Here is a 27976-nt window from a genome sequence, read left to right on the forward strand (position 1 = left end):
GCAGCGAGAAGCTCAAGGCCGCTGTGTGGCTCCATGACGTGATCAAATAGAACATTCGAATGGAACGCGCGGAATCCTACTAGTGCGCGTGAAATTCTAAAATCTTTGTTGGTTGTTGTTGGTTGGAGTTAGCGTTTGCGTATTTTCACAGTCATGGGACATCGATTTACAAAAGTTATTCCGATAACGGACGATGGGGTGTACGATCAACATCTACGTATACCCCATCAACCCGGCACAAACTGGGCGGTTCAACATCTTCATCCTTGCGATGAAACCCCTGTTTGTGTTGTGGGCGGAGGAGGAGATGGAGAGGAGTTGGTGGAGAAAGGTGGAGGAGGAGGAGAGGGAGGTAAGGAAAGAGGAGACAGGGGGTTGGAGGAGGCATGTAGAGTGCAGGAGAAAAGAAAGAAGGGGAAATGGAGGAGGAGGCTGATTTCCATCTTCAAGCCTGCCAAAAAGCCCCTTCCTGAGAGCCCTTCATGCCAGCAGTGCAATGAGGGAGAGCAAAGTAAGGTGGCATGGGCAAGAAAAAGTAGTGATGGTAAGTGACACAAACATGTTATAAAATAGGTCTGCTGTATTTAACAACAGCTGTACTTAAATCACACGTTTTCAAACCATATACAAAAAATACACATCCGTACAAAATAAAATTTTAGGTAATTCCAAAATTCACATCACGGCCATAATTACATCTTTTTTATCCTGTTAAAAATACTGTTATAAGCAGTAAAAGTACAATTACTTGCCTAAAATGTAGTGCAAGAACAGTTAAAGTATATGTTGTAAATATTACTCAGGGTATGAGTAAAAAGTAGCACTTTTAAAAGTACTGTGAAAAGCTGATGCATTTACATGTAATTTGTTTGATGTGTGTAAACGTAACATTCTGTAGTGAATTGAGTTATTGCCCAGCAGGCACACAACGTCATAAGACTTTTAATATATGGTTAGATTTACGTTGTGATGTCAGGTGACCAAAATATTTTGATGTACAATAATGATGTCAAATGACGTTACTATTCGGTGGATTTTAGGTTGTGTTGGAAATTTACCAAAATCCAGCGTTGAGCTAACAGCATAAACCAACAACATATTGACGTCAAATGTCACAGGACTGGAAAAAAATAAAGTATTAATTGCAGGTTCAAAGTAGTGGAGTAGAAGTGCTGATACAGCACAAAAAAATGTACTCAAGGGAGAGTAAAAGTACACATGTTTAAAAAACACTTAGTAATTTACAATTCCTGAGAAAAACTACTCAATTACAGTAATTTGAGTATTTGTAATTTGTTACTTTACACCACTGGATATGAGTCTATTGGCCTACTAATGAATGTTAAAGATATTCAATATTCAGTACAGCACTCAACATCGGAAGTGGATTAAATAAGTTTTACAAGAATGGGTGTTGTTGAACAGTTGAAAGGTTTTGAACCAAACGTTGACTACTATAGTCTCTCTGTATTCCAGGACTCATAACTATTATTTTGTATTAATTGTTTAACATTTGTTATGTTATTTTATCTTTGAATAGACTACATCTTCAGCCATTACACCATTGGTGATGAGCTGGGAAAAGGTGGATTTGGTGTAGTATACGAAGGGAAGCGTTTGGATGATGGTCTCAAGGTAAGTCAATTTAAAGAACACGTTATCAAGCATTCAAAAGTTTGCCCTGTCATACCTTCATCCTCTACTCTAAGCCAGCCCTAAGTTTATTTTCTTGTGTTGTTCATCAGGTGGCTGTGAAATATGTCACCAAGAGCCAGGATACGGAATGTATTTCTATTGTAAGTACAATGCACTACACAACACATACAACATATCATGTTAGCATTATTTATATGGAACCCGCCTCCATCTAACAATGATAACCCATTTCCATCTTCCAGCCTGATCATCCAAACCCCCTGCCAAAGGAGATTGCCCTCACTATCCTGGCTAATAAAGGCCCCAGCGATCCCCACATCATAAAGCTTTTAGACTGGCAAGACCATGAAGACCATTATGTCTTGATTCTTGAATGTCCATCTCCTTGCGAAAATCTTGAAGAGTTCCTGTACCATCACGGTGGAACCCTGGATGAAAACACAACACGTCACATCATGGAGCAAGCAATTCATGCTGCTGACCTGTGTTGCCAGAGGGGAGTCTTCCACCGTGACGTCAAATTGGAGAACCTTCTCATAAACAAGGAAACATCTGAGGTCAAACTTATTGACTTTGGATGCGCGGACATTCTGAAAAAGTCTTCATACAAGACATACAGTGGTATGTGTTATATAATTTATTTCTTTTATGCTAATGGAGAAAAAAGTATATGCTGTGCTAATGCATGCTTATACATCAAACAAAATCTCTTTCCTTCAGGCACCGATGCGTACGCCCCTCCTGAGTATAAACTCAAGGGGAAGTACTATGGCAAGCCAGCGACCGCCTTTTCTTTAGGGATGGTGATGTTCATGCTCCTCTGTGGCCACTTCCCTACACACTATGACATCTTTCAACTGAAATACAAGCGGTATTCTTATATTCAACCCAGACAGTCAAAAGGTAAGACACATAACACAAGAAATCATTCCAGAATCAGACTTTAACGTTAAAGTAATATTAAAATGTCTCCCCCATCTTCCTGTGCAGATTGCTGTCGTCTGCTACGGGAGCTCCTCAACCCCCATGATAGCGAGCGAATCAGCCTGAGTCAAATCCTTTCTCATAACTGGTTTAAGGTAGTAAATCTGAGATGAAATAAGAAGCATTTATTTTCTCGAACTGCTGAACCAAATATGTTCTTTTTTGTTTGTTTCAGGTCTACATTTAAGGCCTGGCCAGTTGGTGTCCTCATTCACCTTGGCGTCTTGCGGGGTGAAAGAGCCTAGATGTCCCATGCTTTGCCACCATGCAATGTCAAACCACAAATAAAACATATTTATTGATATATTAATGTGTATATGTCATTATTTTTCTCTGAAACACATCCCCAACACACATATGGGATGCACCATCATTCATGCAGCTTATTAAGCAATTTATTCAATTCCTCTTTATTTCTATGGCGCTTTTACAATGTAGATTGTGTCAAAGTAGCTTAACATAGAAGGTCTAGTAAATTGAAACTGTCTCACTTCAGTTTTTAGAGTAGATTTTCAGTTTAGTTCAGTTCAGTGTGGTTTAATTTTCACTGCTGAAAGTCCAAACACTGAAGAGCAAATCTATCAATGTGCAGCTTCACAAGTCCCAAACCAAGCAAGCCAGTGGCGACAGTGGCGAGGAACAAACTTCACCATTTGATGAAAGTGAAGGAAAAAACTTTGAGAGAAACCAGGCTCAGTTGTCTCAACAATACCACAGTAATGCAATGTCAAATTTCCGTCAGTGTCAGTCAAATACCTGAAGAAAGAATGCAGTTAAAACATAACACTGTAAATTTACATTTTGGATAAGGTCTTAATCTTTTTTGTCTTGGAAAAGGCAACAGTAATGCATTCTTAATACATTAATAATTAAAAGATGAGTCTCAAATTGTTCAGTTAATAAAAAAGTACTTTTTTTCTTATTAAAAATAAAACACTGCACAGTGTGTTTTATTACACAGCAGTGAGTAGCACGATCACCCCACAGCATGAAGGTTGCTGGTTCGAGCTGGGTCAGTTGGCATTTTTTTGTGTGGAGTTCTCCCTGTGTTCATGTGGGTTTTCTCTAGATGCTCTGGTTTCCCCCACAAGTCCCAAAACATGTGGTATAGGTTAATAAGGTAGGCTAAATTGTCTATAGTGTATGTGTGTGAGTGAGTGTGTATGAATGTTTCCCAGTGATGAGTTGCAGCTAAAAGGGCATCTGCTGCATAAAACATATGCTGGATAAGTTAGTGGTTCATTCCGCTGTGGCGACCTCACATTAATAAAGAGACTAAGTCGAAAAAAAAATGAATGAATGAATAAAAAACAAAACAAATCTTGCACTTTAAAAGTGCATTCAACAACATTTTCTACTTAAAAAACGAAATATTCAAAGATTGTACTCATGACATGCATATTTTTACAGGTAACTGTATTGGAAAAAAGCATAATTCTACAGAGCTGTCAAATGTTTATAATGAAATGCTTATATATGCCAGTGGGCCTGTCACAATATTCAATATATCGACTTATCACACAATACATGGAGATAACCTTAGTAATTTTTGGTGATGCAGTATATATTGCCCATACATAAAAAACAATTCTAGCAACCTTTCAGCTAATTGTGCAACCTTTCCATCTCTATTGGAGCTGTCAGTGTCAGTACGCTTAAAAACACTATAGTATTCACAACAAATTACTATAGTATATTTTCATGTCAGTGTCTGACAGCTGAAAATAGATCTGGTAGCAGGGTCAATATGGCAAAAATGCAATCTCGATAATTATTTTCCATATTGAACAATGACGATATATTTCGATATAAGTTGTTAATGCTTACAGTTTTAAGAGTATACCCCAACAATGACTGAAGCCACAAAAATTAGAGGATCCATGAAATGGCATAACATATTTTCGTCCAATAAATTTTCAGTGGCCGAAAATTCGATACATCTCTAACATTAACACACTTTTACATTTCTATTGTTGCACATTTCTGCTGTGTGATTGGCTCTTAAATCAATATAGAGTGAAAAAGTCCAGAGCTTATTATTGTTATTGACATAAATTTTATCACGATACCCAGCCCTACTTGAAATAATAATTTATTAGCAATAAATCAACCCGTCTTATACTCTATTTCTCACAAGTGGATTGACTTGAGTGTAATTGTTTTCTGAAAGAATCTGGCTATGACATGTACTGTGTATATATAGAACTAGTGCCAAGTAAAACCACTTCCAATTGTTTGCCATCTAACAGAAAAAAATTAGCAAGAAGCTATTATCTAAGCCAGCACATAAGACAAATTTACTTACAGCAGAGTACTTGAATATGACATTGAGGACACCATAAACAAGCTACTAACAAAGATAAAATACACTTCTATTTTTATTATCCTTATTATTATTACTGTTCTGACTTGCCCTCATGTTATCTCCTCATTATCACAATTATTAATACTACCGTTGTCATTATTCAGGTTGCTGTTGTAGTTGTAATAGTAGCAGTCGTTGTAGTGGTAGTGATTGTAGAAGTAGTAGTAGTAGTAGTGATTGTAGTAGTAGTAGTACTGATTGTAGTAGTAAAGGTGATTGTGGTAGTTGTAGTGATTGTAGTAGAAGTGATTGTAGTAGTTGTAGTGATTGTAGTTGTAGTTGTGATTGTTGCTGTAGCAGTAGTAGTTGTAGTAATATCAGTTGTGGTAGACTTTAAAGTAGTCACTGGTGTAGTATGTGTAAATGCACATTTTCAATTTACAATAAAGAATAAAAATAATTTTGCAAAACATTTCACAACACTTTTTATAAAAATGTTACAGAAACACATTCTCCCATGTACAATATAAAACATTTTTCTCCAATTTTCACAAAATACATTCGTAATCACTGAAACATTAATTGAATTGACTTAATTTTAATATAGAAATATAATTATTCAAAAGTATTTTAACAAGATATGCACAATGCTTGATTAGTTTCACAATACTAAAATGGCTGCAAGAACACTGCATATGCAGGACTTAAGCCAGCTCATGTGTGTAGTGGAAATCAAAAATGCCAAAAGTTGAGAATATCAATAATGAAAATGTATTGATCAAAAATGCTTACCAAATGTTTATTAAAAATGCCTTAAATGTTTAGTTAACAATACCTAGTTTTGTTTTAATATTTGTTTTGTGTTATAGAAGTTAATAATAATGTTTATCAGGTTCTTTAAACATAAGCTTTTAAATTATGATTTATGTTTTAAAATGGAATTAATTCATAAATGATTTTGCATTTCCAGTCATATTTATTTTCATAGATATTGTAATAAATTAGTTGTCCAACACTTTTGTACCTTTTTATGAGAGAAATTGTGTACCTTCATTTTATTAATTGTACCATAAAAGGCACAGAACAGTATCATAAGAGGACTTTTCTGTACCATATAAGGTACAACTTTTATAAAGGTACAAAACTGTTCCTTAAGAAACATTTTTGTACCGCTGTGTACCTTTTTTTCTGAGAGTGTAGTAGAAGACGTTGTTGTAGTATAGTATCAGCAGTAGTAGACATTGTAGTAGTAGTTGTTGTTGTGGCTGTATAGTAGCAGAAGTAGTAGCATTAGTAATTTCTGTAGCAGCTGTAGCTGGTAAAGTAATTATTGTAATTATTATGATTATTATTGTTGTTGTCAGTTATTATTACTGATGTCCTTTTTTCTTTTTACTGTCATTATTAATATCATTACATTGCTATCATTGTTGTCACTCCATATCACTGACTGGTTTCAATCTATGTTTTATTTATATCCATGTTATGTGCTTCATTTATTGACTGCTATACATGTTTATATTTATATCTTTTTCTCTTATTTGTGTACTTTGACATATTCAGCCAGTTACCTTTACACACACATGCAAACACACACACACACACACGAAAACACACGCACCTGCCAGTTCCTGACTGTTGTTGTTTTCATCTGTTCTTTGTTGTTTTGTTTTCTTTGTAAGTGATCCCTTTTTGTGTATCTCTTACATATTCTAATAAAAAAGAAGCAGGAAATAAGCCAGGACAGTCCAAACTTCTTGACTGTGTAGCAAACAGTTAGCCTATATAAGGCTCTAGTATGCAGCATCAGGGATTCAGTCACACCGCTCAACCTGCAGAGGGCAGTAAAGAGACCAATTCCTGTTTCACTTTCATGACAGCCAGTGTGCTGTCATTATTGCTACCCAGTGACGATGGCTTTGACCCGGTTCGAGCGTTTTTTGGGTCGCCTGCTTAGAGCTGTGGTGTGGATTTTATTCGCCGCTTTTAAGTTATTTGCACCTCAGCAGCGACATGGAGTTTCGAGACTCCCACCCATCACTAACCCACTTCTGCTGCTTTCAGCGATGCAGCTTGCCCGAAAGATTCGCCGGAAGGAAGTAAGACATCTATTAAAAACTCCACAGGTTCTGTTTATTACAATTAGCTGCATATCTGTCATAACATGTTAGTTACACTTTGAATGACGCCACAGTAAAGATGTTATTTCGCGCCGCTCATGAGGAAGAGATGCGACAAGGTGAATTTGTCATGAATGCTGGGAGTTGTAGTTGTTTCTTTAAAAGACCCAGTTTCATGTTTTCCCGTAAAACCTTGTTTATTAACATCACAATTTGTTGAACGTAAGCTTTCATAATGTTGGTTATTAGAGTGGAAAGCGTATTTACACTGGCACTAGTAGGTTGGAGGAATTCACGAGTTTTTCAAGGCTGTACAAAGGTCAACAGCACTTATGAAATCAATAGCTATATTGTTTATGGCTTAAGTGCTCATTTAAAGTCCTCTATAGGTGTGTACAAACAGCCAGACCAGATATTTTGTATGTCTTAATGGGCTTTTTTTCAAGTTCCCTGTTTTTATATGAAAAGGCAACACTTTATAATAACAGTACATGAAAAATGATGTGTTAATTTGTAAATTAACATTACTTTATATGAATTAATGATACGTTAAGGCAAGCTAATCATAAACTATCTTTAACTACAACCTGACCCAGCAAACAATTTTGTGTTTAATAGACGTCTAATAGACGTCTAAATGTAGACAGATTGGCTAAAACAAGGCTTAACTTGGGCTGTTAGTAAAAATCTAATAGACATCTAAGAATAGCACAAAACTAGTCGTCAAATAGACAGATTAGAGAGACTATATGTGTAGTCATTAATTTCATTCTATTTGATGATTAATCTAGTTTTGGGCTATTCTTAGACATCTATTAGATTTTCACTGACAGCTCAAATTTAGCCTTGTTTTAATCAAGACCACTATGTTTAAAAGTTTATTAGACATCTTTTAAAAACAAAAATCCTTGTTGGGAAGTCACATGAGTTCATGTGTAAATTATGGCTACCTTAATTACTTCTTAGTTAATTGTTAATTAATGTATTAATTAATATTTAATTTCAGGCCAACATGAACTCATGAACTGTTAATGTATAGTTAAGTCATGACTTTACTTGGAGGGGCACATCAGCATTAACTCATCCACCAACTACGTTGATGTTGACTGAACACCTTTCTATTGTTATTCAGTGTAAACGCACTAGATAGGTGTGCATAAAGAGTTTATGAGTAGTTAAGAATGGGCTAATGATGACGTGCCCCTCCAAGTAAAGTCATAATATAGGTAAACATTAACATATCAGGAGTTCATGAGTAGTTAATAGCAGGTTATCATCATTAGTCTGTTACTAAATGCTTATGAACTCCTGATATGTTAATGTATAATTATATTATGACTTTACTTAGAGGGGCACATCATCATTAACATAATTAATACATTAATTACTAAACAATAACAGTACTAACAATTAAATAAGGTAGCCATTATTCAAACAAACTCATGTGACTCATGTTGTAGTTAAAGTTAGTTCATGATTAGCGCATGCATTTACTCATTATTAGTTCATAATAAATTAATGTTTAGTTTACATATTAACACGTTATTCATGTATTGTTATTGTAAAGTGTTTCCAAAATAATTAAAAAATAACATCACTTCTGCACGGACATTTCAGCTGTCAGTATTTATAGGCTGAGGTTTTATCAATTTAAAATTAATTACAGCATGAAAAAGTAAGACATGACAAATGAATTATTTTATTAAACGCGTAAAAACACAGGAGAAAAGTTCAATATTGTGAGAAAATATCAGTATCAATATAAGAATTAGCCTGCAGTTTTTTAATTATCAAAATCAATATTGGTATAAGTCAGTCAGCAAATCAATCATATAAATCCTTTTAGTGAATTTTTAAAAAATACTTAAACTTATGAACCCCAATAACAAAAGGGGGCAAGGCATTGTTCAGAATAATGTTTTTACCAGCTCTGGTGTTTTAGCAAAGTTTTACTGATACTGACCATCCATATTTATGTTTCATGGCTCTATCTCTGTTTTATCAGCTGCTTTTCATTCCAGATATGCTTTCACTGTTTAGGTGAAGGGAAGACTGACATACATGTGGCCATATATCTATATGTGGTCATTACACCATTGCTGAAACAACACATCTAATGTTGTCTTAAGCTCACAGTTACAATTAATATAAACAAACAAACAAACAAACAATCACAGACTGAGCAAAAGCAAAGCAAATGCGTTGAAAAAAAAACTGTTTAAAAATACATTTTTCAAAGTTTTCAACTCACCAGAAAGTAAATGATTCAAATTCAACATAGATTTTAGATCTACATCTGTGTTCATCTTTCAGTTAAATACCCACACACATTATTGGGATGACATCAAGTTCACTGTGCAGTCCAAGGTCTTACTGATTTCCTTCCAATTTGTCTCCAGGTTACGAGTGTGGAAGTGGTCCAGGCCTACATTGACCGCATTCAGGAGGTCAACCCACTTATCAATGCCATGGTGAAGGACAGGTGAGTGACTTCAAAGGGAAAATTAATCTACTTTCATTCTGATCCTGAACACAAATGATGATGTCCTCAGGTTTTCTGCAGCACTCCAGGAGGCTGCTCAGGTGGACAAGTTAATAGAAGAGGAGACTGGAGGAGAGGACGTGTTGGAGGACAGACTACCTCTGCTTGGAGTGCCCATTACTGTCAAAGAGGCCTTTGCCCTGCAAGGTTCATTACTTCTGACATGCTGTTAATTGGGGAATATCTGTGTTTCCATCCACCTATTTTATGCACTTTTTAGGATTGTCCATAAAAACCACTGAATGAAAACACCAAAATGCACATAAAATCTGAGGATGTACATAATATACATATGTGAAAAATTGAGTCAAATAGGAGGCAGGGCTCGAAATTGCGACCATTTTGGTCACATATGCGCCCGAAAATTAATCTATGCGACCTCATAATATATTTGGGCGCATTAGTGCGACTGCTGATAATGGTTGTAGTGCGACCTGTTTTGATTTTTTGTAAAAACGTGCTGAATCGCTCTTCCCTGCCGCTATATTGGTTCATATTAGCTGTCATTCACTCAAGGTATTCCGCTGTCAGATGACAGGGAAGGAGCTTTTATGACCACAGGGAAATGCAAAAGGCTGAAGAGTAAAAACATAAAGCACACAGGTTTGCAAACCCCACCTAAAGTTGAGGTGCAGATGAGAGCGATCATGACACGTCACGTGGTGAATAATGATCCGCCAGCTGTGATCAATCGACTACGCGCTTCATGGAGAAGGTGCACGAATCTCCATGCGTTGCATTCACTGCGTGTTCAGCGCAAATGTCCGCTAAAAGTCAAATCTAATACTGTACATATCATCGCCAAAGAAGCTCGCCTTTACTAAGTTTACACTGAAACTGCGTTTCATAACAAACAGCGGTATTGCGCCGATGGTTAGCGCAAGAACCCTGCTCTGCCTGCTCATAAATTGGGTCGGCTGACTCGCCTGCTTTTCCACAAACACAAAGAAATGAAGATCATCTCAGACTGAACCTTTAAATTGACACAAACTGAAACCAAAACTTTTAAAGAGTGATAGAAGTGAGACTTTACTTTCTTTCTTTTGTCTATTCTTTTTTGAGGTGTATATTATTTTTTTATTTAGTTACTGATGACTGCTTTGCAGCTTTCATCATTGAATTGAATGATTTATTATAACCTTTTGTGTTTTGTAGCAGAAATATTATTTATTAAATTGACATGCATATAAAAACAGCAGTACAAAATAAATATTTCTTACTGCAATGCTTCATTTTTGTTTGATGCAAACTATACAATTATTTTTCATAAAGTAACAGACTTTTTATAGCAGATAACCTACATTCATGCACATTCAAGGCAGTATCATAATGAGAAATGTAATTCATTGTTACTATTATTGTCATTTTCATCATCATTAATATTCTAGAATTATTAGACATTCATTTTGGAATTATTGCACACAAATATCAATGTCTTCGCAGCATTAGTTAGATAGTTGTTTCTGGTTTTTGTCAGTCCTATTGATGTTGTTTTAAAATACAATAAATCCCTTAAAAAGCAATTTGCAGCGGTGCTCAATCATTTTTGGTGGATGCTCCTAAATTTTTTCTGGTGCTCCTAAATTTATTTTGGTGCTCCTAAATATTTGAAGTTGGGAGCACCGGTGCTACCAAGTAAAAAAGTTAATTTCGAGCCCTGGGAGGCATAAATTGGTTTCTCAGCTTGAAGAATTAATCATTTTTATTATTCATATGTCATTCTATAATTGTTTATATTATTATATGCATATATAAAATGTAACTTAATTATATATAAACTATAATTATTATTGTAAATGATATAATTTTATATTATTTGCAAATATTTTGCGCAATATTTAAAAATAGCACATGAAGAAAATCTGCAATTTTGGATGTCTTCTGTTGCTGGATGACACTTTCTGTTTTTCTCCTGACAGGCATGCCTAACTCGACAGGGCTACTGACCCGGCGGGATCTGGTATCAGGGGCAGATGCCCCATCTGTTGCACTGTTGAAGAGAGCAGGAGCGATTCCTCTGGGCGTGACGAACTGCAGTGAGCTCTGTATGTGGCTCGAGTCTCACAACCACCTTTATGGCATCACTAACAACCCCTATGACTTCGAAAGAATTGTAGGCGGAAGCTCAGGTCATTGAAACATGCATACTCACTCTTGGACACTGTAAAACTGACAGAAACATGCAAGCAAATCAAACATTAGCCTGTAAGAGATTATTCTTAAAGGATGCTAGCAACGTGTATGTGTTAAATACTGAAAGTTAAATCATGCTAAAACAACTTCAGGTGTCATCTACAGTGATGGCTGGCACACACAAAAATTGCCTAGATGCAGAATTAGTTTCATTTTTATAATTGGAACTAATATAACATGATCGTATAACTATTATTTTCAATGTTGTCTGCCTACAATCAGGGCTTATAAGCCAGTTCTGGAGCCAGCATCTCATCTGGCACTTGCTGATCATGTTGGCCATTGGGCACATTAACTGTAAATTTGGTATCAAATTTTATTTTAGACAGTTATTTTGAGATATTCACTTTTTTGTAGGCTAAACCTAATTTTATTAGAGTATTAAAAATGTTTGCAGTGTTAAATAAAGCAGGCCTAGTGTGAGTGAATTCAAGTGGTGCAGGTAGAATTATGTTATTTAGGCTATCTTGCTATTTGCCAGTGCAAAATTACACCACATCTAAAACTAGTATTTTTGGATAATGTTGCACCACTAGGTGTCAGCATACATCTACAGTAACTGCCAGGGCAACATAAATAACAATTACTAAGACTTAATACTCTCACTTGCAGGAGGTGAAGGCAGTATATTGGGTGCTGGCTCCTCCGTGATTGGAATTGGATCAGATATCGGCGGTAGCATCCGTATCCCCTGCTTTTTCAATGGCATCTTTGGACACAAGCCATCAGTTGGTAGGAAAATGGTTGCAGTTGTGAATAATGCTGACACATCGTTTACACAGGGAGTACAAAGCTCAAGCTACATTTGGGTTTTCCGTATACATAGGTATTGTCAATAATGAGGGTCAGTATCCTCCAGCCTCTGGACAGCAGATGGGATTTCTGTGTACAGGACCGATGTGCCGTTATGCAGAAGACTTGATTCCTATGCTAAGCATCATGGGAGGACCCAATGCTGAGAAGTAATGTACTATACTACTTATATGCTATGCTTGTTACATTTTTCTCACAACGTTTGATCACTTTTATTTGATAAAAGAACACAGTAAAATAGATTAATATATAACAAAACATTCAGCAGTGATTTCATCAATCTTTAGTGTCATGTGATCTTTCAGAAATCATTATAATATGCAGATTTGATCATTTTATTAATGTTGAAAACAGATGATTTGTTGAAACATTTATTTTTAGATCGTTTGTTTTACAGTTCAAAATGGTTTATATTTTACTATTGTCAATTCATAACTGCTTAAATTCTTTCCTCCTCCCCCCAAAAAAACCCAACACATTCACGAGACCTTTGATTACATTTAATATACATTAATTCTGTCATTGTGTACTTACCACACTTTTTTCTTCTGTTGAACTAGGGCTGGGCGATATTGCAAAATATATATATATATATATATATATATATATATATATATATATAAATCATGCGACATCGATAACTATTGAAGATTTTTTAACAATACTTTTAGGAATATTTCAGCAACCACTTTATTTTAATTTACCAACTTTACTAAGGCAAATAGTTTTAAAGGGTCACGAAACACCAAAACACATTTTTTGAGCTGTTGACAGTCGTATATGTGTCCCACACTGCTAAAAACACTATTAGGACACCTATATTTCACTAAAAAGTGTAAATTGGTTGTTTTTGCGTTATTTCAAGCAAATTCGTACTTCCTGTTTGAAACGAATTTTTGAAGCTGCGTCACGGTCATGACATAATAGCGTTGTATTCCAGCGTGCAGACTGGGCGTCTGTGCCAGAGTGTGCCTTATTACGTCTTACAGTGTGTTGCATTAATGCATGAGTAAGCCTTGGTTCAAACCAATCAGCGCGCTCTATTGTGCAACTTCATTAATATTCATTAGTGTCACCGTCTTTACACCACAGAGACGCCACGTTGTGTTGGCAAAACAAGCGTGAAGTGTTGCTTTTATAGTTTGCTGCAGTTAAGTTTCGTTTTCATTTTCTCTCTGTGAGAGCTCAGACTCACGTGTGGATTAACAGTGTACGCGACGCGCGACAACAATAACTTACGTGTCTAAGGGGGATTATTGTTTACCTGAGAGCTGTTCTCATCTGCAAACGCTGAGATCCGGATTCCGGATGTAGTCTTCTCTTCAGACGCGGCTCTAGTTGCTGGTGATTGACCTGTCTCTACAGATTTGGTAAGTGAGCGACCAGTGCTCTTTGTTTATTCAGTTTGTTCGTATCGAATTAAGTTAACTATTGCACTGAGGGCAAACATGTTAGCACCGCATTTTGTGACCGGAATAACACACGCGGCTTTCTGACGTTACCTGCCGTGTGCGTCTAAGTTTCCGGGAAATACGGAGTTTTTTTTATGTCATTCGCCGTGCGGTATCAAACATTGCATGAAAAATACACGCTTAGAGCAGATCCTCGAATCAAATATCGCGTTTGTCGCGAGGGACATGAATGAATTCCCTGAATGAAAGAGCCAAACTGCAGTTAAAGTCCACCAGTTAATAATTTGGCAAATAATTCCACTACAGATGTCCATGTAGGTTAAACACCATCTCTTTCTCCTGTGTGTGTATTTTGACTGAAACTCGCGCGTGCCCAAATAGACACTCCCACACCCTCCCACTTTAGTTCCTCCGACACTCCCCCCTAAACAGAGCTGGACACCCCCACTTTTCTGACTTTTTCCAAAGTGGAGGTGTGAAAACACCCTGCTGAAACGAGGGGGTTTCATGGCCCTTTAATAAGGGTCACGAAACACCAAAACACATTTTTTGAGCTGTTGACAGTCGTATATGTGTCCCACACTGCTAAAAACACTATTAGGACACCTATATTTCACTAAAAAGTGTAAATTGGTTGTTTTTGCGTTATTTCAAGCAAATTCGTACTTCCTGTTTGAAACGAATTTTTGAAGCTGCGTCACGGTCATGACATAATAGCGTTGTATTCCAGCGTGCAGACTGGGCGTCTGTGCCAGAGTGTGCCTTATTACGTCTTACAGTGTGTTGCATTAATGCATGAGTAAGCCTTGGTTCAAACCAATCAGCGCGCTCTATTGTGCAACTTCATTAATATTCATTAGTGTCACCGTCTTTACACCACAGAGACGCCACGTTGTGTTGGCAAAACAAGCGTGAAGTGTTGCTTTTATAGTTTGCTGCAGTTAAGTTTCGTTTTCATTTTCTCTCTGTGAGAGCTCAGACTCACGTGTGGATTAACAGTGTACGCGACGCGCGACAACAATAACTTACGTGTCTAAGGGGGATTATTGTTTACCTGAGAGCTGTTCTCATCTGCAAACGCTGAGATCCGGATTCCGGATGTAGTCTTCTCTTCAGACGCGGCTCTAGTTGCTGGTGATTGACCTGTCTCTACAGATTTGGTAAGTGAGCGACCAGTGCTCTTTGTTTATTCAGTTTGTTCGTATCGAATTAAGTTAACTATTGCACTGAGGGCAAACATGTTAGCACCGCATTTTGTGACCGGAATAACACACGCGGCTTTCTGACGTTACCTGCCGTGTGCGTCTAAGTTTCCGGGAAATACGGAGTTTTTTTTATGTCATTCGCCGTGCGGTATCAAACATTGCATGAAAAATACACGCTTAGAGCAGATCCTCGAATCAAATATCGCGTTTGTCGCGAGGGACATGAATGAATTCCCTGAATGAAAGAGCCAAACTGCAGTTAAAGTCCACCAGTTAATAATTTGGCAAATAATTCCACTACAGATGTCCATGTAGGTTAAACACCATCTCTTTCTCCTGTGTGTGTATTTTGACTGAAACTCGCGCGTGCCCAAATAGACACTCCCACACCCTCCCACTTTAGTTCCTCCGACACTCCCCCCTAAACAGAGCTGGACACCCCCACTTTTCTGACTTTTTCCAAAGTGGAGGTGTGAAAACACCCTGCTGAAACGAGGGGGTTTCATGGCCCTTTAATAAGGGTCACGAAACACCAAAACACATTTTTTGAGCTGTTGACAGTCGTATATGTGTCCCACACTGCTAAAAACACTATTAGGACACCTATATTTCACTAAAAAGTGTAAATTGGTTGTTTTTGCGTTATTTCAAGCAAATTCGTACTTCCTGTTTGAAACGAATTTTTGAAGCTGCGTCACGGTCATGACATAATAGCGTTGTATTCCAGCGTGCAGACTGGGCGTCTGTGCCAGAGTGTGCCTTATTACGTCTTACAGTGTGTTGCATTAATGCATGAGTAAGCCTTGGTTCAAACCAATCAGCGCGCTCTATTGTGCAACTTCATTAATATTCATTAGTGTCACCGTCTTTACACCACAGAGACGCCACGTTGTGTTGGCAAAACAAGCGTGAAGTGTTGCTTTTATAGTTTGCTGCAGTTAAGTTTCAAAAAATATATATTTAAACAAAATATCGGATCTCATTATAATAAAATATACATACATGTTAGGGTGAGGCAGTGGCGCAGTAGGTAGTGCTGTTGCCTCACAGCAAGAAGGTCGCTGGGTCCCTGGTTCGAACCTTGGCTCAGTTGGCATTTCTGTATGGAGTTTGCATGTTCTCCCTGCCGGTTTCCCCTACAGTCCAAAGACATGCAGCCCAGATGAATTGGGTAGGCTAAATTGTCTGTAGTGTGTGTGTGTGTGTGTGGATGTTTCCCAGAGATGGGTTGCGGCTAGAAGGGCATCCACTGCGTAATAACTTGCTGGATAAGTTGGCGGTTCATTCTGCTGTGGCGACCCCGGATTAATAAAGGGACTAAGCTGACAAGAAAATGAATGAATGAATGAATGAATGAATGAACATACGTGTTAAGGAGACTCTTAAACTTGATAAGTAAAATGTTCCAAAGTGTGTGCAATGGTAAAGGTAGAACAACATCTTTAAGGTGTCATTAATAATGATACAGTAAACCTCATAGTCTGTAAACAAAACAAATTATGATAGCTAAATCTGAGCTTCCAAGTAAAGGAAACCATCCATGAAAGGAAGCCATCATTATTCAAATACATGCTGCAACATTACAAATTGTGAAGTTGAATGACTACCTTATCCCTTAATGCTAACAAATCCTTTAAATGGGGAGCTAGTGGCTGGGATGCACAAGAAAAGAAACCAAAAAGCCACTCTGGCGACATACAGCCTCTCACTGCTGCTTTACAGCACTCATTTTCGCATGTGTTTTTATTCTAACCTGAAGTGACAATTGCGAGTGCGTGGTTTCCTTCACCGTTTTCTATCAGGTCTTTTGTAACTAGGCGACCATGAATGATTTTTTAGAGGTTGTGCTGCTTGCACAACATGTGCATGTAGCTCCCATGTGCATGTCATGCATGTCGCACGCTTCCATTGAAATGACAAACCTACACCCTCAGCTTATTGCCATTGCTTCCAAGGCACGCGCTCTGAAGCCACATTTTAATAAAACTATAGTGCTTCATAACGAAACTTCATACCAAACCTTTTTTAGCGATAACAATTGTGTTCGGTCAATAAATACAGATACCGATTTTATCACCCAGCCCTATGCTGAACACAATATAAGATATTTTGAAGAATGCTGAAGAGCAGCAGCCATTGACTTTTATAGTATTTCTTGTGGAACTATGAAAGTCAAGGGCATGTTTTTTCCAAAATTCATCAGAAAATCTCGTTTTGTGTTCAACAAAAGAAAAAAACTGATAAAAGTTTAGATCAGTGCGAGTAAAAGGTAATTAAATAAAAAAAAAAATTGTGTGAACTCCCCCTTTAATTACTGACTTCCATGATTCCATCTGCATTTTCGACATTAAGGAAACCACAGGGCACTGCTATAACAAAAGCATCACTTCTCCACCTGTCTGTCTTCCACTCTCAATAGACTGTCTCTCTTTACTGAAGTGGATTTGAAAAAGTTGAGGTTCTTCTCTGTCCCTCACAATGGAGGCTCTCATTTGGTCTCTCCAGTGGAGCCACAGCTGCTGCACGCACAGAAGATGGTCAGTGTGTCTGGATCACCTTCACTCAGCTGATATTTATTTTAAAATGGTTAATAACTTTAATAAATGATTTCTAATCATTTTTAGGTGGTCAAACGTTTAGAGGCAGATCTTGGGGTCAAAGTTCAAGAGCTGTTGATCCCCCAGCTGAAATACTCTTTTCAGATCTGGGGAACCATGATGGCTTCGCCTGGCAAGGATGGAAAGGTGTGTGCTTTTGGTTAATATTATATTACACTTACATTTATGTATATAACATTGAATATATTGATCAAATGTGACCCTGGACCACAAAACCGGTCATAAGGGTCATTTTTATTTATATTGAGATTTTTACATCACCTGAAATCTCAATATGGAAGCTTTGCATTGATAATGAGATACAACTAGACACAATATTTTGTAATCCAAGGGTTTTCCTAGTGATGGGTTGCGGCTGGAAGGTCATCCGCTGCGTAGGACATATGCTGGATAAGTTGACGGTTCATTCTGCTGTGGTGACCCTTTATAAATGAAGGGACTAAGCCGAAGGAAAATGAATGAATGAATAATCTGAGGGTTCAGAAAAAAAAATCTAACATATTGAGAAAATCATCTTTTAATCTGTCTAAATGAAGTTCTTAGCAAAGTTCGGATTTATTTACAGTAGGAAATTTACTAAATATCCTCAGGAATTTGATCTTTACTTAATTGGTAATGATTTTTAGCATAAAAGAAAAATCTTTCATTTTGATGCATACAATGTATTTTTAGCTATTGCCACAAATATATCAATGCAACATACGACTGGCTTCATGGTCCAGGGTCACAAAAGAATATACTGTACAGTTATGTTAAATGAAATATCAATAAAATGTGAAAGTCTACTTTATTGGCCAAAAATATAACAAAAAAAATTTCAAAACAAACCCGAAGCAAACGTTCAGTCTCTTTTTGAACAAAAGCTAACTTAAAGCAAACCACATAACATGATATATTTTGCAGTAGTCGTCAGTATAGTTTAGAATTGTAGTAGCTTCGTTGTCAGATTTTGTCATTTTCCCCCTCTTAGCCTCCCACCACATTCGCAGAGCTCATGAGTGAAGGTGGGAAGAAGGTTTGGCCAGCCTGGGAGCTCTTCAAATGGTTTCTGGGATTTTCTTCGCACACACTTGCAGCAATAGGTGTGTAACCCGAGCAAATTACCCTCTGCACTCTTTAATTGTTTACATGATTAATACCACAATTTGTTTCACTTCATGTTTACTGAATTGTGAAATAATTTAAAAATTTTTTAAAATTAATTTATAATAAAATCTGAACTAAATTAATTGTATTTTTCTCAGATCCAAATCACTGCTGTTAAGTCTTGTGATTGTAATTGAGTGTAAATCAAAATTTACATTTTTTTGTTTTGCTAGTAAACACTTTTTTCGTTATTCTTTAGGTGGACATTCATGTACAAATTATTATACTGAAAAAATTTGTTTTGATAATCTTCAATCAAATCAGACCATTTGCTTCTGTGTTTTGAGAAGGGATGCACAACATACAGTTGAAGTCAGAATTATTACCCCTCCTGAAGTATTAGCCCCCCTGTTTATTTTTTCCCCAATTTCTGTTTAACGCTGAGACGGTTCATTCATTCATTTCCTAGTTCCTTTATTAATTCGGGGTAACCACAGCAGAATGAACCGGCAACTTATCCAAAGTTTTTACGCAGCAGATACCCTTCCAGCCGCAACCCATCTCTAGGGAAACATCCACACAAACTCATACACTATGGACAATTTAGCCTACCCAATTCACCTGTACCGCATGTCTTTGGACTGTGCGGAAAACCGGAGCACCCGGAGGAAACCCACACAAACGCAGGGAGAACATGCAAACTCCACACAGAAACCCCAACTTAGCCGAGGCTCGAACCAGCGACCCAGCGACCTTGTTGCTGTAAGGCGAACGTGCTACCAGTGAGAAGATTGTTTTAACAAATTTCTAAACATAATAGTTTTAATAACTCATCTCTAATAACTGATTTATTTTATCAACAGTAAATTATATATGACTAGATATTTTTCAAGACACTCCTATACAGCTTAAAGTGACATTTAAAGGCTTAACTAGGTTAATTAGGTTGACTAGGCAGGTTAGGGTAATTAGGCGAGTTATTGTATAACAATGGTTTATTCTTTCAGCTGTCGAAAAAATATAGCTTAAAGGGGCTAATCATTTTGACCTTAACATGGTTTTAAAAAAATTAAAAACAAATAAAGCCGAAATAAAACAAATAAGACTCTCTTTAGAAGAAAAAATATTATCAGACATACTGTAAAAAATTCCTTGCTCTGTTAATTATCATTTGGGAAATATTTTTCAAAAATGAATAAAAGGGGGGCTAATAATTCTGACTTCAACTGTATTATTTCAGCACCCATCACAGAATATGCAATGTTGAGTTTTTATGTTGGGTTTGTATTTGATCAATAATTTCATGGATGAAGTTTATCATCTGCATGTGTTTTTAAGATCTGGGCCTATGACAATAAGGCACAATAATTTGTACTGTTTGTAAGTTTAATAATAAAGATTAATGTATAACTACTTATACACTAAAGAATATACCATGCTATTTTACATATGATTTACATTTCTGCACCTGAATACTCTTTGGCTCCCCAGAAAACCATAAAGCACTAGATATGTCTTTGGTCTATTGTATTCATCTATGCTTTTAAATTGTTTATTATGTTTTATACATTTCCCAGTGATGGGTTGCAGCTGATTGACCTTTGGTAAATAAAGGACTAAGCTAAAAGAAAATGATCGAATTAATGTTTTATGCATGATTTACACCCAGAATAATCCCGAATCTGAATCCTAAATTAATGAATTCTTTTCAAGTAGAGCTGTTCAAGCTGTCTGGTGAAATTATATTCATAACACAATATATACAGTTGAAGTGAGTTGAAGAATTTTTTTTCCCTTTGATTTATTATTATTTTTTTTATATTTCCCAAATTATGTTTAACAGAGCAAGGACTTTTCAGAGTATGTCTGATAATATTTTTTCTCATTTGTTTCATTTCAGCTAGAATAAAAGCAGTTTTACATTTTTTAAAATCCATTTTGAGGTCAAAATTATTAGCCCCTTAAAACTATATATATTTTCGATAATCTACAGAACAAACCATTTTTATAGAACAACTTGCCTAATCACCCTAACCTGCCTAGTTAACCTAATTTAGCCTTTAAATGTCACTTTAGGCTGTATAGAAGTGTCTTGAAAAATATCTAGTAAAATATTATTTACTGTCATCATGGCAAAGATAAAATAATTCAGTCATTAGAAATAAGTTATTAAAACTATTATGTTTGAAAATGTGTTGAGAAAATCTGTTAAATAGAAGTTGGGGGAAAAAATAATCCGGGCGGCTAATAATTCATGGGGGCTAATAATTCTAACTTCAACTGTATATTGCAGAAAAACAATATATGTCAATCACATATTTTTCCAATATTGCCTCTAGTATGGAGTGGCGGTCATTCTCTTTCCTTTTTTAGCTACAGTATTCTTAATTGTGCTCCTATAACCATTAGTTTGCAATGGAGAATAATGTGAAAAAAGAAAGCCCCCCCCTCTACTCAATATTCAATTTCAGTTGGAAGTAAATTAACATACTGAAAAAAAGTCTCAGCAGCTTCTGATTTATGCGGACTTTAAAGTGTCCAGATGCTGTACAGTTGTTTTTTGACAGTGTATCTGAAGGTGATGAAAGCAAATGATAATAGTATCCGATTCTCTCTGCTTCTCTTTCTAAGGTCTGGCTTTAGTTGAGCTTTTCCAGAGCTCCCACCCATCTCCGTTCATTATGCAGCAGAAGGAGAGTCTGCAGCAGGAGCTGGAGGAGCTACTGGGCACAGATGGAGTGCTGCTGTACCCCAGCCATCCCCTGATCGCCCAGAAACACCACCACCCCATTTTCACACCCTTCAACTTCTCTTACACTGGTAAGTGTGGTCTATTCCTGATCTGGTTGTTAAAGGGATAGTTCACCCAAAAATCAAAAATTCTGTCATCAATTACTTGTTGCACATCTGTTAAACAGAAGATATTTGGAAGAATGTTGGAAATCGGTGCCTTCAATAGTGTTTGTTTTCCCTACTGTGAATGTCAGTGGATTCCAACATTTTCAAAAAAACTGTCTTTTGAGTTCAACAGGAAAAACACTGGAACGAGAGTAAATTGTGAATAAGTTATTCTTTATTTTTGTGTGAACTATCACTTTAAGCCATACGTCTCAAACTTGATTCCTGGAGGGCCACAGCTCTGCACAGTTTTGCTCCAATCCTAATCAAGCACAGCTGATCCAACTAAACAAAGTGTTTAAGACTACTATACACTAAGTTGGTTTAAGAGTGCTTTCACACCTGTGAATCGATTCAGTTGTTCCTGAAACAGGGATTAAAATTATTACATTGTTGCTCTTTGCTCTTGGTGCGGTTCACTTTCACACGGCAAAGTTTCTAAACGGACCAAAAGAGCTAAAACAAGTCATGTGTGAGTAAACTCTCCTCACATTTGTCAGAGTTTCACGGTTTATTTTGCATAGTCCCGCTTAGCTGTCAGGAGAGGTGGTGGTTTGGTGGTGTTTGACAGGGTGCACGCGACGTGTCTGAGGAGCGAGGAGAGATGAGGTGGGAAGGGGTGATAAGGGTGTGCTACGTATTTAAGGACAGGGAGGGAAATGCGTGATTTACAGGAGATTATCACTCGTTTCCGAGCATCCTGGAGTCTTTGTGAATTTGCGGGAGACTCCCGAAACTTCTGGGAGAATTGGGATGTCTGGAATGAACTCCCGCCCTACTCATAATGCTCTCTCCATATAGCCGTATGCCTATTACATATCCATAAAACATTGTGATATAACCGCGCTCGGATCGTATCGCTTTCTCACTACAATCGATCCGCTCCAGAGTTCGTTTCAATCGAGCCGAGACCACCTAATTCAAGCGATCTCGGATCCGAGCACGATTGGTGGTTTCACATATACCAAATGAATCGCGCTAACTGGGCAAACGAGACAGGTTCTGAGACAAAAGTCTTGGTGTGAAAGCACCCTAAGTTAGAGGTGGTTGGAGCTAAACTATGCAGAGCTGTGGCCCTCCAGAAATTGAGTTTGAGACCACTGCTTTAAGCCCATAATCAACGTCAAACTTAAATGTTGTGTGAATACAGCATCTGTGTGAGAGGAAATACAGTATGTGTCTGTTTCAGCAGGTGCCAGTAGTTTCAGCTTCCATCTTTTAAAACAGGAAGCTGAAACTAAAACTGTGGAAATGATCAGTTAATGATAAGTTAAACCATTCAAGAGAGTCACGTCGTTTTGATAATCAATTATGTGCTATCAATAAGCCTATCACATATTTAATTAAAGCTGCTTTGAGTTTAAAATCCTAGCAAAAGGTCACCCATCTACGAATGATTTCAGTGCTTGGATTACAACACAAGGCTGAAAGAAGAGAAAATGGCCAATATGTCAGACTACAGCGGCTATATTATTAAACTGAATGACTGTGAACAGTTTGTTACATGTTGTATTTTTTAAGAAACCGTCATATTGTTTTAAAAGGTCATGAAACCCCCCTCTTTCAGTTCAGGTCTACCTCAGAATTTTTTCAAAAAATGCTTCATAATGGGCGTGGAACGCTGTGAGCAGAGGGAGGAGTGGGCATGGCTGACAGGGCAAGGGAAAAAAAGGGGAGCAAACAACTGTCAGTTAGCTCACAAAATCAGACACAAACTGTGAGGAGACACATGATTTTATATTTTACAAAGGTAAAATGTAAATAAATTAAGGGTGTCACGATTTTGATTTTTAATCGAAATCGATCGAAATTTATGCTTAACTTCGATTATCGATTCAAAAAATAGAATCGTCGATGCTGCCACGCCCCCATGTCACGTTAGCTTGGCTTGCCAAGCGGGAAAAAAACATGCTTGTTGAAGTGCTTGTTGAACTGCAGACGCAGGAGACCCGTCGACAGAGCTTAAATCCTCTCCTCTTTCAATGAAGTCGCCGGTGTGGAGTATTTTGGATTTCCAGTTAGTTATGCTGATAAGTTCCTGTTGTCGACAAAAAAAACACAGTTTGCAAGCTCTGCTATGTACGTATTACGGTTGGGATACACAAAAAAATATACACTCAGGCCCTGTTTACACTAATATGTCTTTGTTTTTAAATGGCATTTTATAACGACAACGATCCACATCCACACTGGCGTGTAGCGTTTCTGAGCAGCCCTCCTTCCTCACTACCACTAAAAAAATGCACATCACGTGACCACACACACCCATTCACACACAGACACAGACGCACACACATTGTCATTCGCTCGAGACAGCGAGTCAAGGCAGTCAGCGGGTCAGTAGACTGCTTCCATCTTTTAGGGTGCTTTCACACCTACACTTTTGTTTCGGAACGTATCTCGATTGCCCAGTTAGCGCGGTTCGATTGGCATATGTGAACAGGGCAATCGCACTCTGTTCCGCGCCAAAGTAATCGCTCCGAGATCGCTTGAGTGAGGTGGTCTCGGCTCGATTGAAACGAACCCTGGAGCGGTTCGATTGTAGTGAGAATGCGATCCGATCCGAGCGCGGTTATATCACAGTGTTTTATGGATATGTAATAAGCTTACGGCTATATGAAGAGAGAATTATGAGTAGGGCGGGAAGTTTCGCGAGTCTCCGGATGCCCGCAAACGAGTGATGATCTCCCGGTAATCTCGCGTCTCTCTCCCAGTCCTCAAATAGGCATCGCCGCGCACCCTTCTCACCCCTCCCCACCGTGTCTCTCCTCAGACACGTCGCGCGCACCCTGTCAATCACCACCAAACCACCACCTCTCCTGACAGCTGAGCGGGAAGCTGCAAAATAAACCCTGACACTCTGACCAATGTAAGGAGAGTTTACTCGCACGTGACTTGTTTTAGTTCTTTTGGTCCGATTAAAAACTTTGCAGTGTGAAAGCGACCCGCTCCAAGAGCAAAGAGCAACAATGTAACAATTGTAATCTCTGTTTCGGAACAACTGAATCGATTCACAGGTGTGAAAGCACCCTTACTTTCACACAAGTACTTAGGGTGCTTTCACACCTACACTTTTGTTTCGGAACGTATCTCGTTTGCCCAGTTAGCGCGGTTCGTTTGGCATATGTGAACAGGGCAATCGCGCTCTGTTCCGCGCCAAAGTAATCGCTCCGAGATCGCTTGAATGAGGTGGTCTCGGCTCGATTGAAACGAACCCTGGAGCGGTTCGATTGCAGTAAGAAAGCGATCCGATCCGAGCGCGGTTATATCACAGTGTTTTATGGATATGTAATAGGCTTACGGCTATATGAAGAGAGAATTATGAGTAGGGCGGGAAGTTTCGCGAGTCTCCGGATGCCCGCAAACGAGTGATGATCTCCCGGTAATCTCGCGTCTCTCTCCCAGTCCTCAAATAGGCATCGTCGCGCACCCTTCTCACCCCTCCCCACCGCGTCTCTCCTCAGACACGTCACGCGCGCGCACCCTGTCAATCACCACCAAACCACCACCTCTCCTGACAGCTTAGCGGGACACTGCAAAATAAACCCTGACACTCTGACTTATGTAAGGAGAGTTTACTCGCACGAGACTTGTTTTAGCTCTTTTGGTCCGATTAGAAACTTTGCAGTGTGAAAGCGAACCGCTCCAAGAGCAAAGAGCAACAATGTAACAATTTTAATCTCTGTTTCGGAACAACTGAATCGATTCACAGGTGTGAAAGCACCCTTAGTCATTTTAGCGAACACCTCAGATACTGTTGGTTGGTTCCTGTTGGTTGTGCACCTTTTTTACCGACGCCTTTATAACGACACAGATCACAGCCTATTCACGAGTCCCGCAGAAAAAAGTGATTGACAGGTGGTTATTATGTGTGTAACTTACCTTTATTCATTTACTGTATGATTTGTTTATGGGTAAAACAAAGACCATGCAAGTCAGGTAGTTTAAACGGTAGGCTAAAAATAATTAATTTGTTATTAATTAATTAATTAATTATTCATAATCGAAAATCGAATCAAATCGTGACTTTAGAATCGAAAAAGTAATCGAATCGAGGATTTGGAGGATCGTGACACCCCTAAAATAAATACATCTAAAGAAATAACAATTAAAAATCAGTGCCTTTAAAAAATGCTGAAGACAGCAGAAGTCAATGATTTATTTTAATGCTTTAGCCTGACATGTTTACTGCTCCAAAATATTTTAAATGTTTTTCAAAATAAAATATATTGTGTTCAAAGGGGGACAGACACTTACCCAGACACTTAAAAAGATTATATTTTAGAGCAGTAACCACAATACTGTGAAACCGTGATATTTTTATCCAAGGTTATCATACTGTCAGAGTCTTATACCGGCCCATGCCTACATGAAATGGAATGGATGCACTTTCTTCAGCTTCATGTGACCAAATAAAATGTTCTCACTTTGATCGATTTATATTTAAAAATACACTTGCAACTCAGTATGTTAAACAATGACAAACAAAGTTAAAAAGGAGATAAAGTAGAAGATGAGAAAGAAACAAAAGTAATGAAAGCGAGCGAAGGCGCTAAAGGGACTGATGCTAACAACTGCACTGCTTCATCAGTAAGCAATGACGATCTCGTGCTTGTTATCAATACTATACTCTTAGCTCTAATATGGATAAGAAATTTTATTATATAAAATTTCTCTTTCCACACAAAAGAATTGTGATGTAATAATTACTGCATTTGTTTTTAACAAGGCCTATGTTTGTCCTTAGGTTAGTTTTTCATAACAAATGCCAAAATTGAATCTAATGTTATTATGGTAACAGGGTTGTTATGCTCATGGTTATCATAATAATACTGTTTTGAATAAATTTACATCTGTATCTCAACTTACTACTGTCAGATGTGCATTTCTCTGTCAAAACTTGTAATATTACTAATAATACATTTGCACCAAATCATGGATTGGTCTCACCATCATTACCAGAACTTGTATTTGGTACACATTTCAATGATCTCCAATGCTACTGTGAAGTTCATTCTTGTTGTCCCAACATAAATCAATTAAGTTAACATAATTGAATACAATTTTAAGTGGATTGAACATAAACCAATTAAACACAAACCAAACACCTCCTTCCCCCCCTGTCCCACCACATTGTACAGAAGTATATTGAACAATATTGAACAATTAGCAAAAATACATTTCTGAGTGTAAGATGCCTCGCCGCTTATTGTTAATTCTACACTTCATCTCTGTTCTCTGCAGGGATCTTCAATATTCTGGGCCTGCCAGTAACCCAGTGTCCACTAGGGCTGAGTGCGGAGGGTTTGCCCCTGGGTGTACAGATCGTGGCAGGTAAATTACAGGACCGTCTCTCATTGGCTACTGCCCTCTACCTGGAGAAGGCTTTTGGTGGCTGGAGGGAACCAGGAAAGACAACAATAAAGCCTTAAGTCACTTCACACATCTGCAACAACAGGACCATATAACCAACATCACACATACTGTACATACACAGTACATATTCAGTATGTGGAACCATCCCAAAGCTTCGTTACATTTATTCTGCCTTACAGAATGCATTTTCAAATAACTGATGTTTAAGTACGTTTATATGTATTTAGTTATAGTTCATATCGTTCAAAAGAAAGCTTAATTTATAACAAAAAAGAGAGAGATTTACAGGAGACACTTTACCACTGCAGTATAGGAGAAATTCTATATTTCATTTCATAACAATATGTTCTGGTGTTTTTTATTTACTTTCATGCACTAAAACAACGATGCTTGAACATTCATTTGAGCTGCTGATTTTTCATAGCGAGCTTTTCAAGAGCAGGCTCTTTCTGAAGACAAATCTGTTTAATGTTTAGAATATAATTTGCCATAAACAGGTTTCAGAGGAAAGGTTCTTTGGAAGAAAGTTGTTGATGTAAAACAATCATATTTAAAGGTATATTTTATAGTGAGGGCATTCTGAATGACAGGGGCATTGGTGGACATTTGTTTTCTTGGCTTTTATTACTTATATTCTGTTGTTGGTTTCTCTGAAAATTGAATATTTTTTAATGTGCTAATGCAATTAATAAGATGCCTAAGCAGTAACACTAAATAAAAAAAGAACTGTTTTGATGTGATTTTCCCTAATGTCGAGTCTGATAATTG

The 27976-nt window shown here is 37.6% G+C and overlaps 2 protein-coding genes and 1 long non-coding RNA gene across 4 annotated transcripts; 2 read left to right on the top strand and 1 right to left on the bottom strand.

Annotated features, from left to right (window-relative positions):
- The first annotated feature begins 23 nt into the window (after window positions 1–23).
- On the top strand, window positions 24–2944 carry zmp:0000000653. The gene is made up of 7 exons (XM_087237448.1): window positions 24–544; window positions 1541–1635; window positions 1746–1796; window positions 1899–2277; window positions 2377–2559; window positions 2647–2735; window positions 2816–2944. Exons 1-7 carry the CDS (start codon window positions 154–156, stop codon window positions 2825–2827), a joined length of 1200 nt encoding a protein of 399 aa, XP_087093574.1. The 5' UTR covers window positions 24–153; the 3' UTR covers window positions 2828–2944.
- Window positions 2941–7140, bottom strand: LOC141386132 (uncharacterized). The gene is made up of 3 exons (XR_015476817.1): window positions 6567–7140; window positions 6126–6210; window positions 2941–3396 (listed from the first exon to the last, which is right to left on the bottom strand). It is a non-coding gene; the product is annotated as an uncharacterized LOC141386132 (long non-coding RNA).
- On the top strand, window positions 6801–27958 carry faah2a (fatty acid amide hydrolase 2a). Of its 2 annotated transcripts, none has more exon segments than NM_001002700.2 (11): window positions 6801–7044; window positions 9465–9547; window positions 9618–9754; window positions 11527–11736; window positions 12413–12532; window positions 12627–12762; window positions 17650–17767; window positions 17855–17974; window positions 18819–18930; window positions 21566–21754; window positions 27077–27958. In NM_001002700.2, coding segments are annotated over 11 exon segments (1599 nt in total). In that variant the 5' UTR covers window positions 6801–6858; the 3' UTR covers window positions 27265–27958.
- Window positions 27959–27976: the final 18 nt, after the last annotated feature.

The sequence above is a fragment of the Danio rerio genome, chromosome 1, assembly GCF_052040795.2.
Source record: "Danio rerio strain M-AB ecotype USA chromosome 1, GRCz13ab, whole genome shotgun sequence".
NCBI classification, from domain to species: Eukaryota; Metazoa; Chordata; class Actinopteri; order Cypriniformes; family Danionidae; genus Danio; species Danio rerio.

Excerpts from the sequence above, each read along its gene's own strand:
- zmp:0000000653 (XM_087237448.1), top strand. The coding sequence starts at position 154 with ATGGGACATCGATTTACAAAAGTTATTCCGATAACGGACGATGGGGTG. Across the intron at positions 1,636-1,745 it reads GTTTGGATGATGGTCTCAAG|GTGGCTGTGAAATATGTCAC; the intron begins GTAAGTCAATTT and ends GTTGTTCATCAG. Across the intron at positions 1,797-1,898 it reads ATACGGAATGTATTTCTATT|CCTGATCATCCAAACCCCCT; the intron begins GTAAGTACAATG and ends TCCATCTTCCAG.
- faah2a (XM_087235546.1), top strand. The coding sequence starts at position 7,164 with ATGAGGAAGAGATGCGACAAG. Across the intron at positions 7,185-9,464 it reads TGAGGAAGAGATGCGACAAG|GTTACGAGTGTGGAAGTGGT; the intron begins GTGAATTTGTCA and ends ATTTGTCTCCAG. Across the intron at positions 17,975-18,818 it reads CGCCTGGCAAGGATGGAAAG|CCTCCCACCACATTCGCAGA; the intron begins GTGTGTGCTTTT and ends TCCCCCTCTTAG.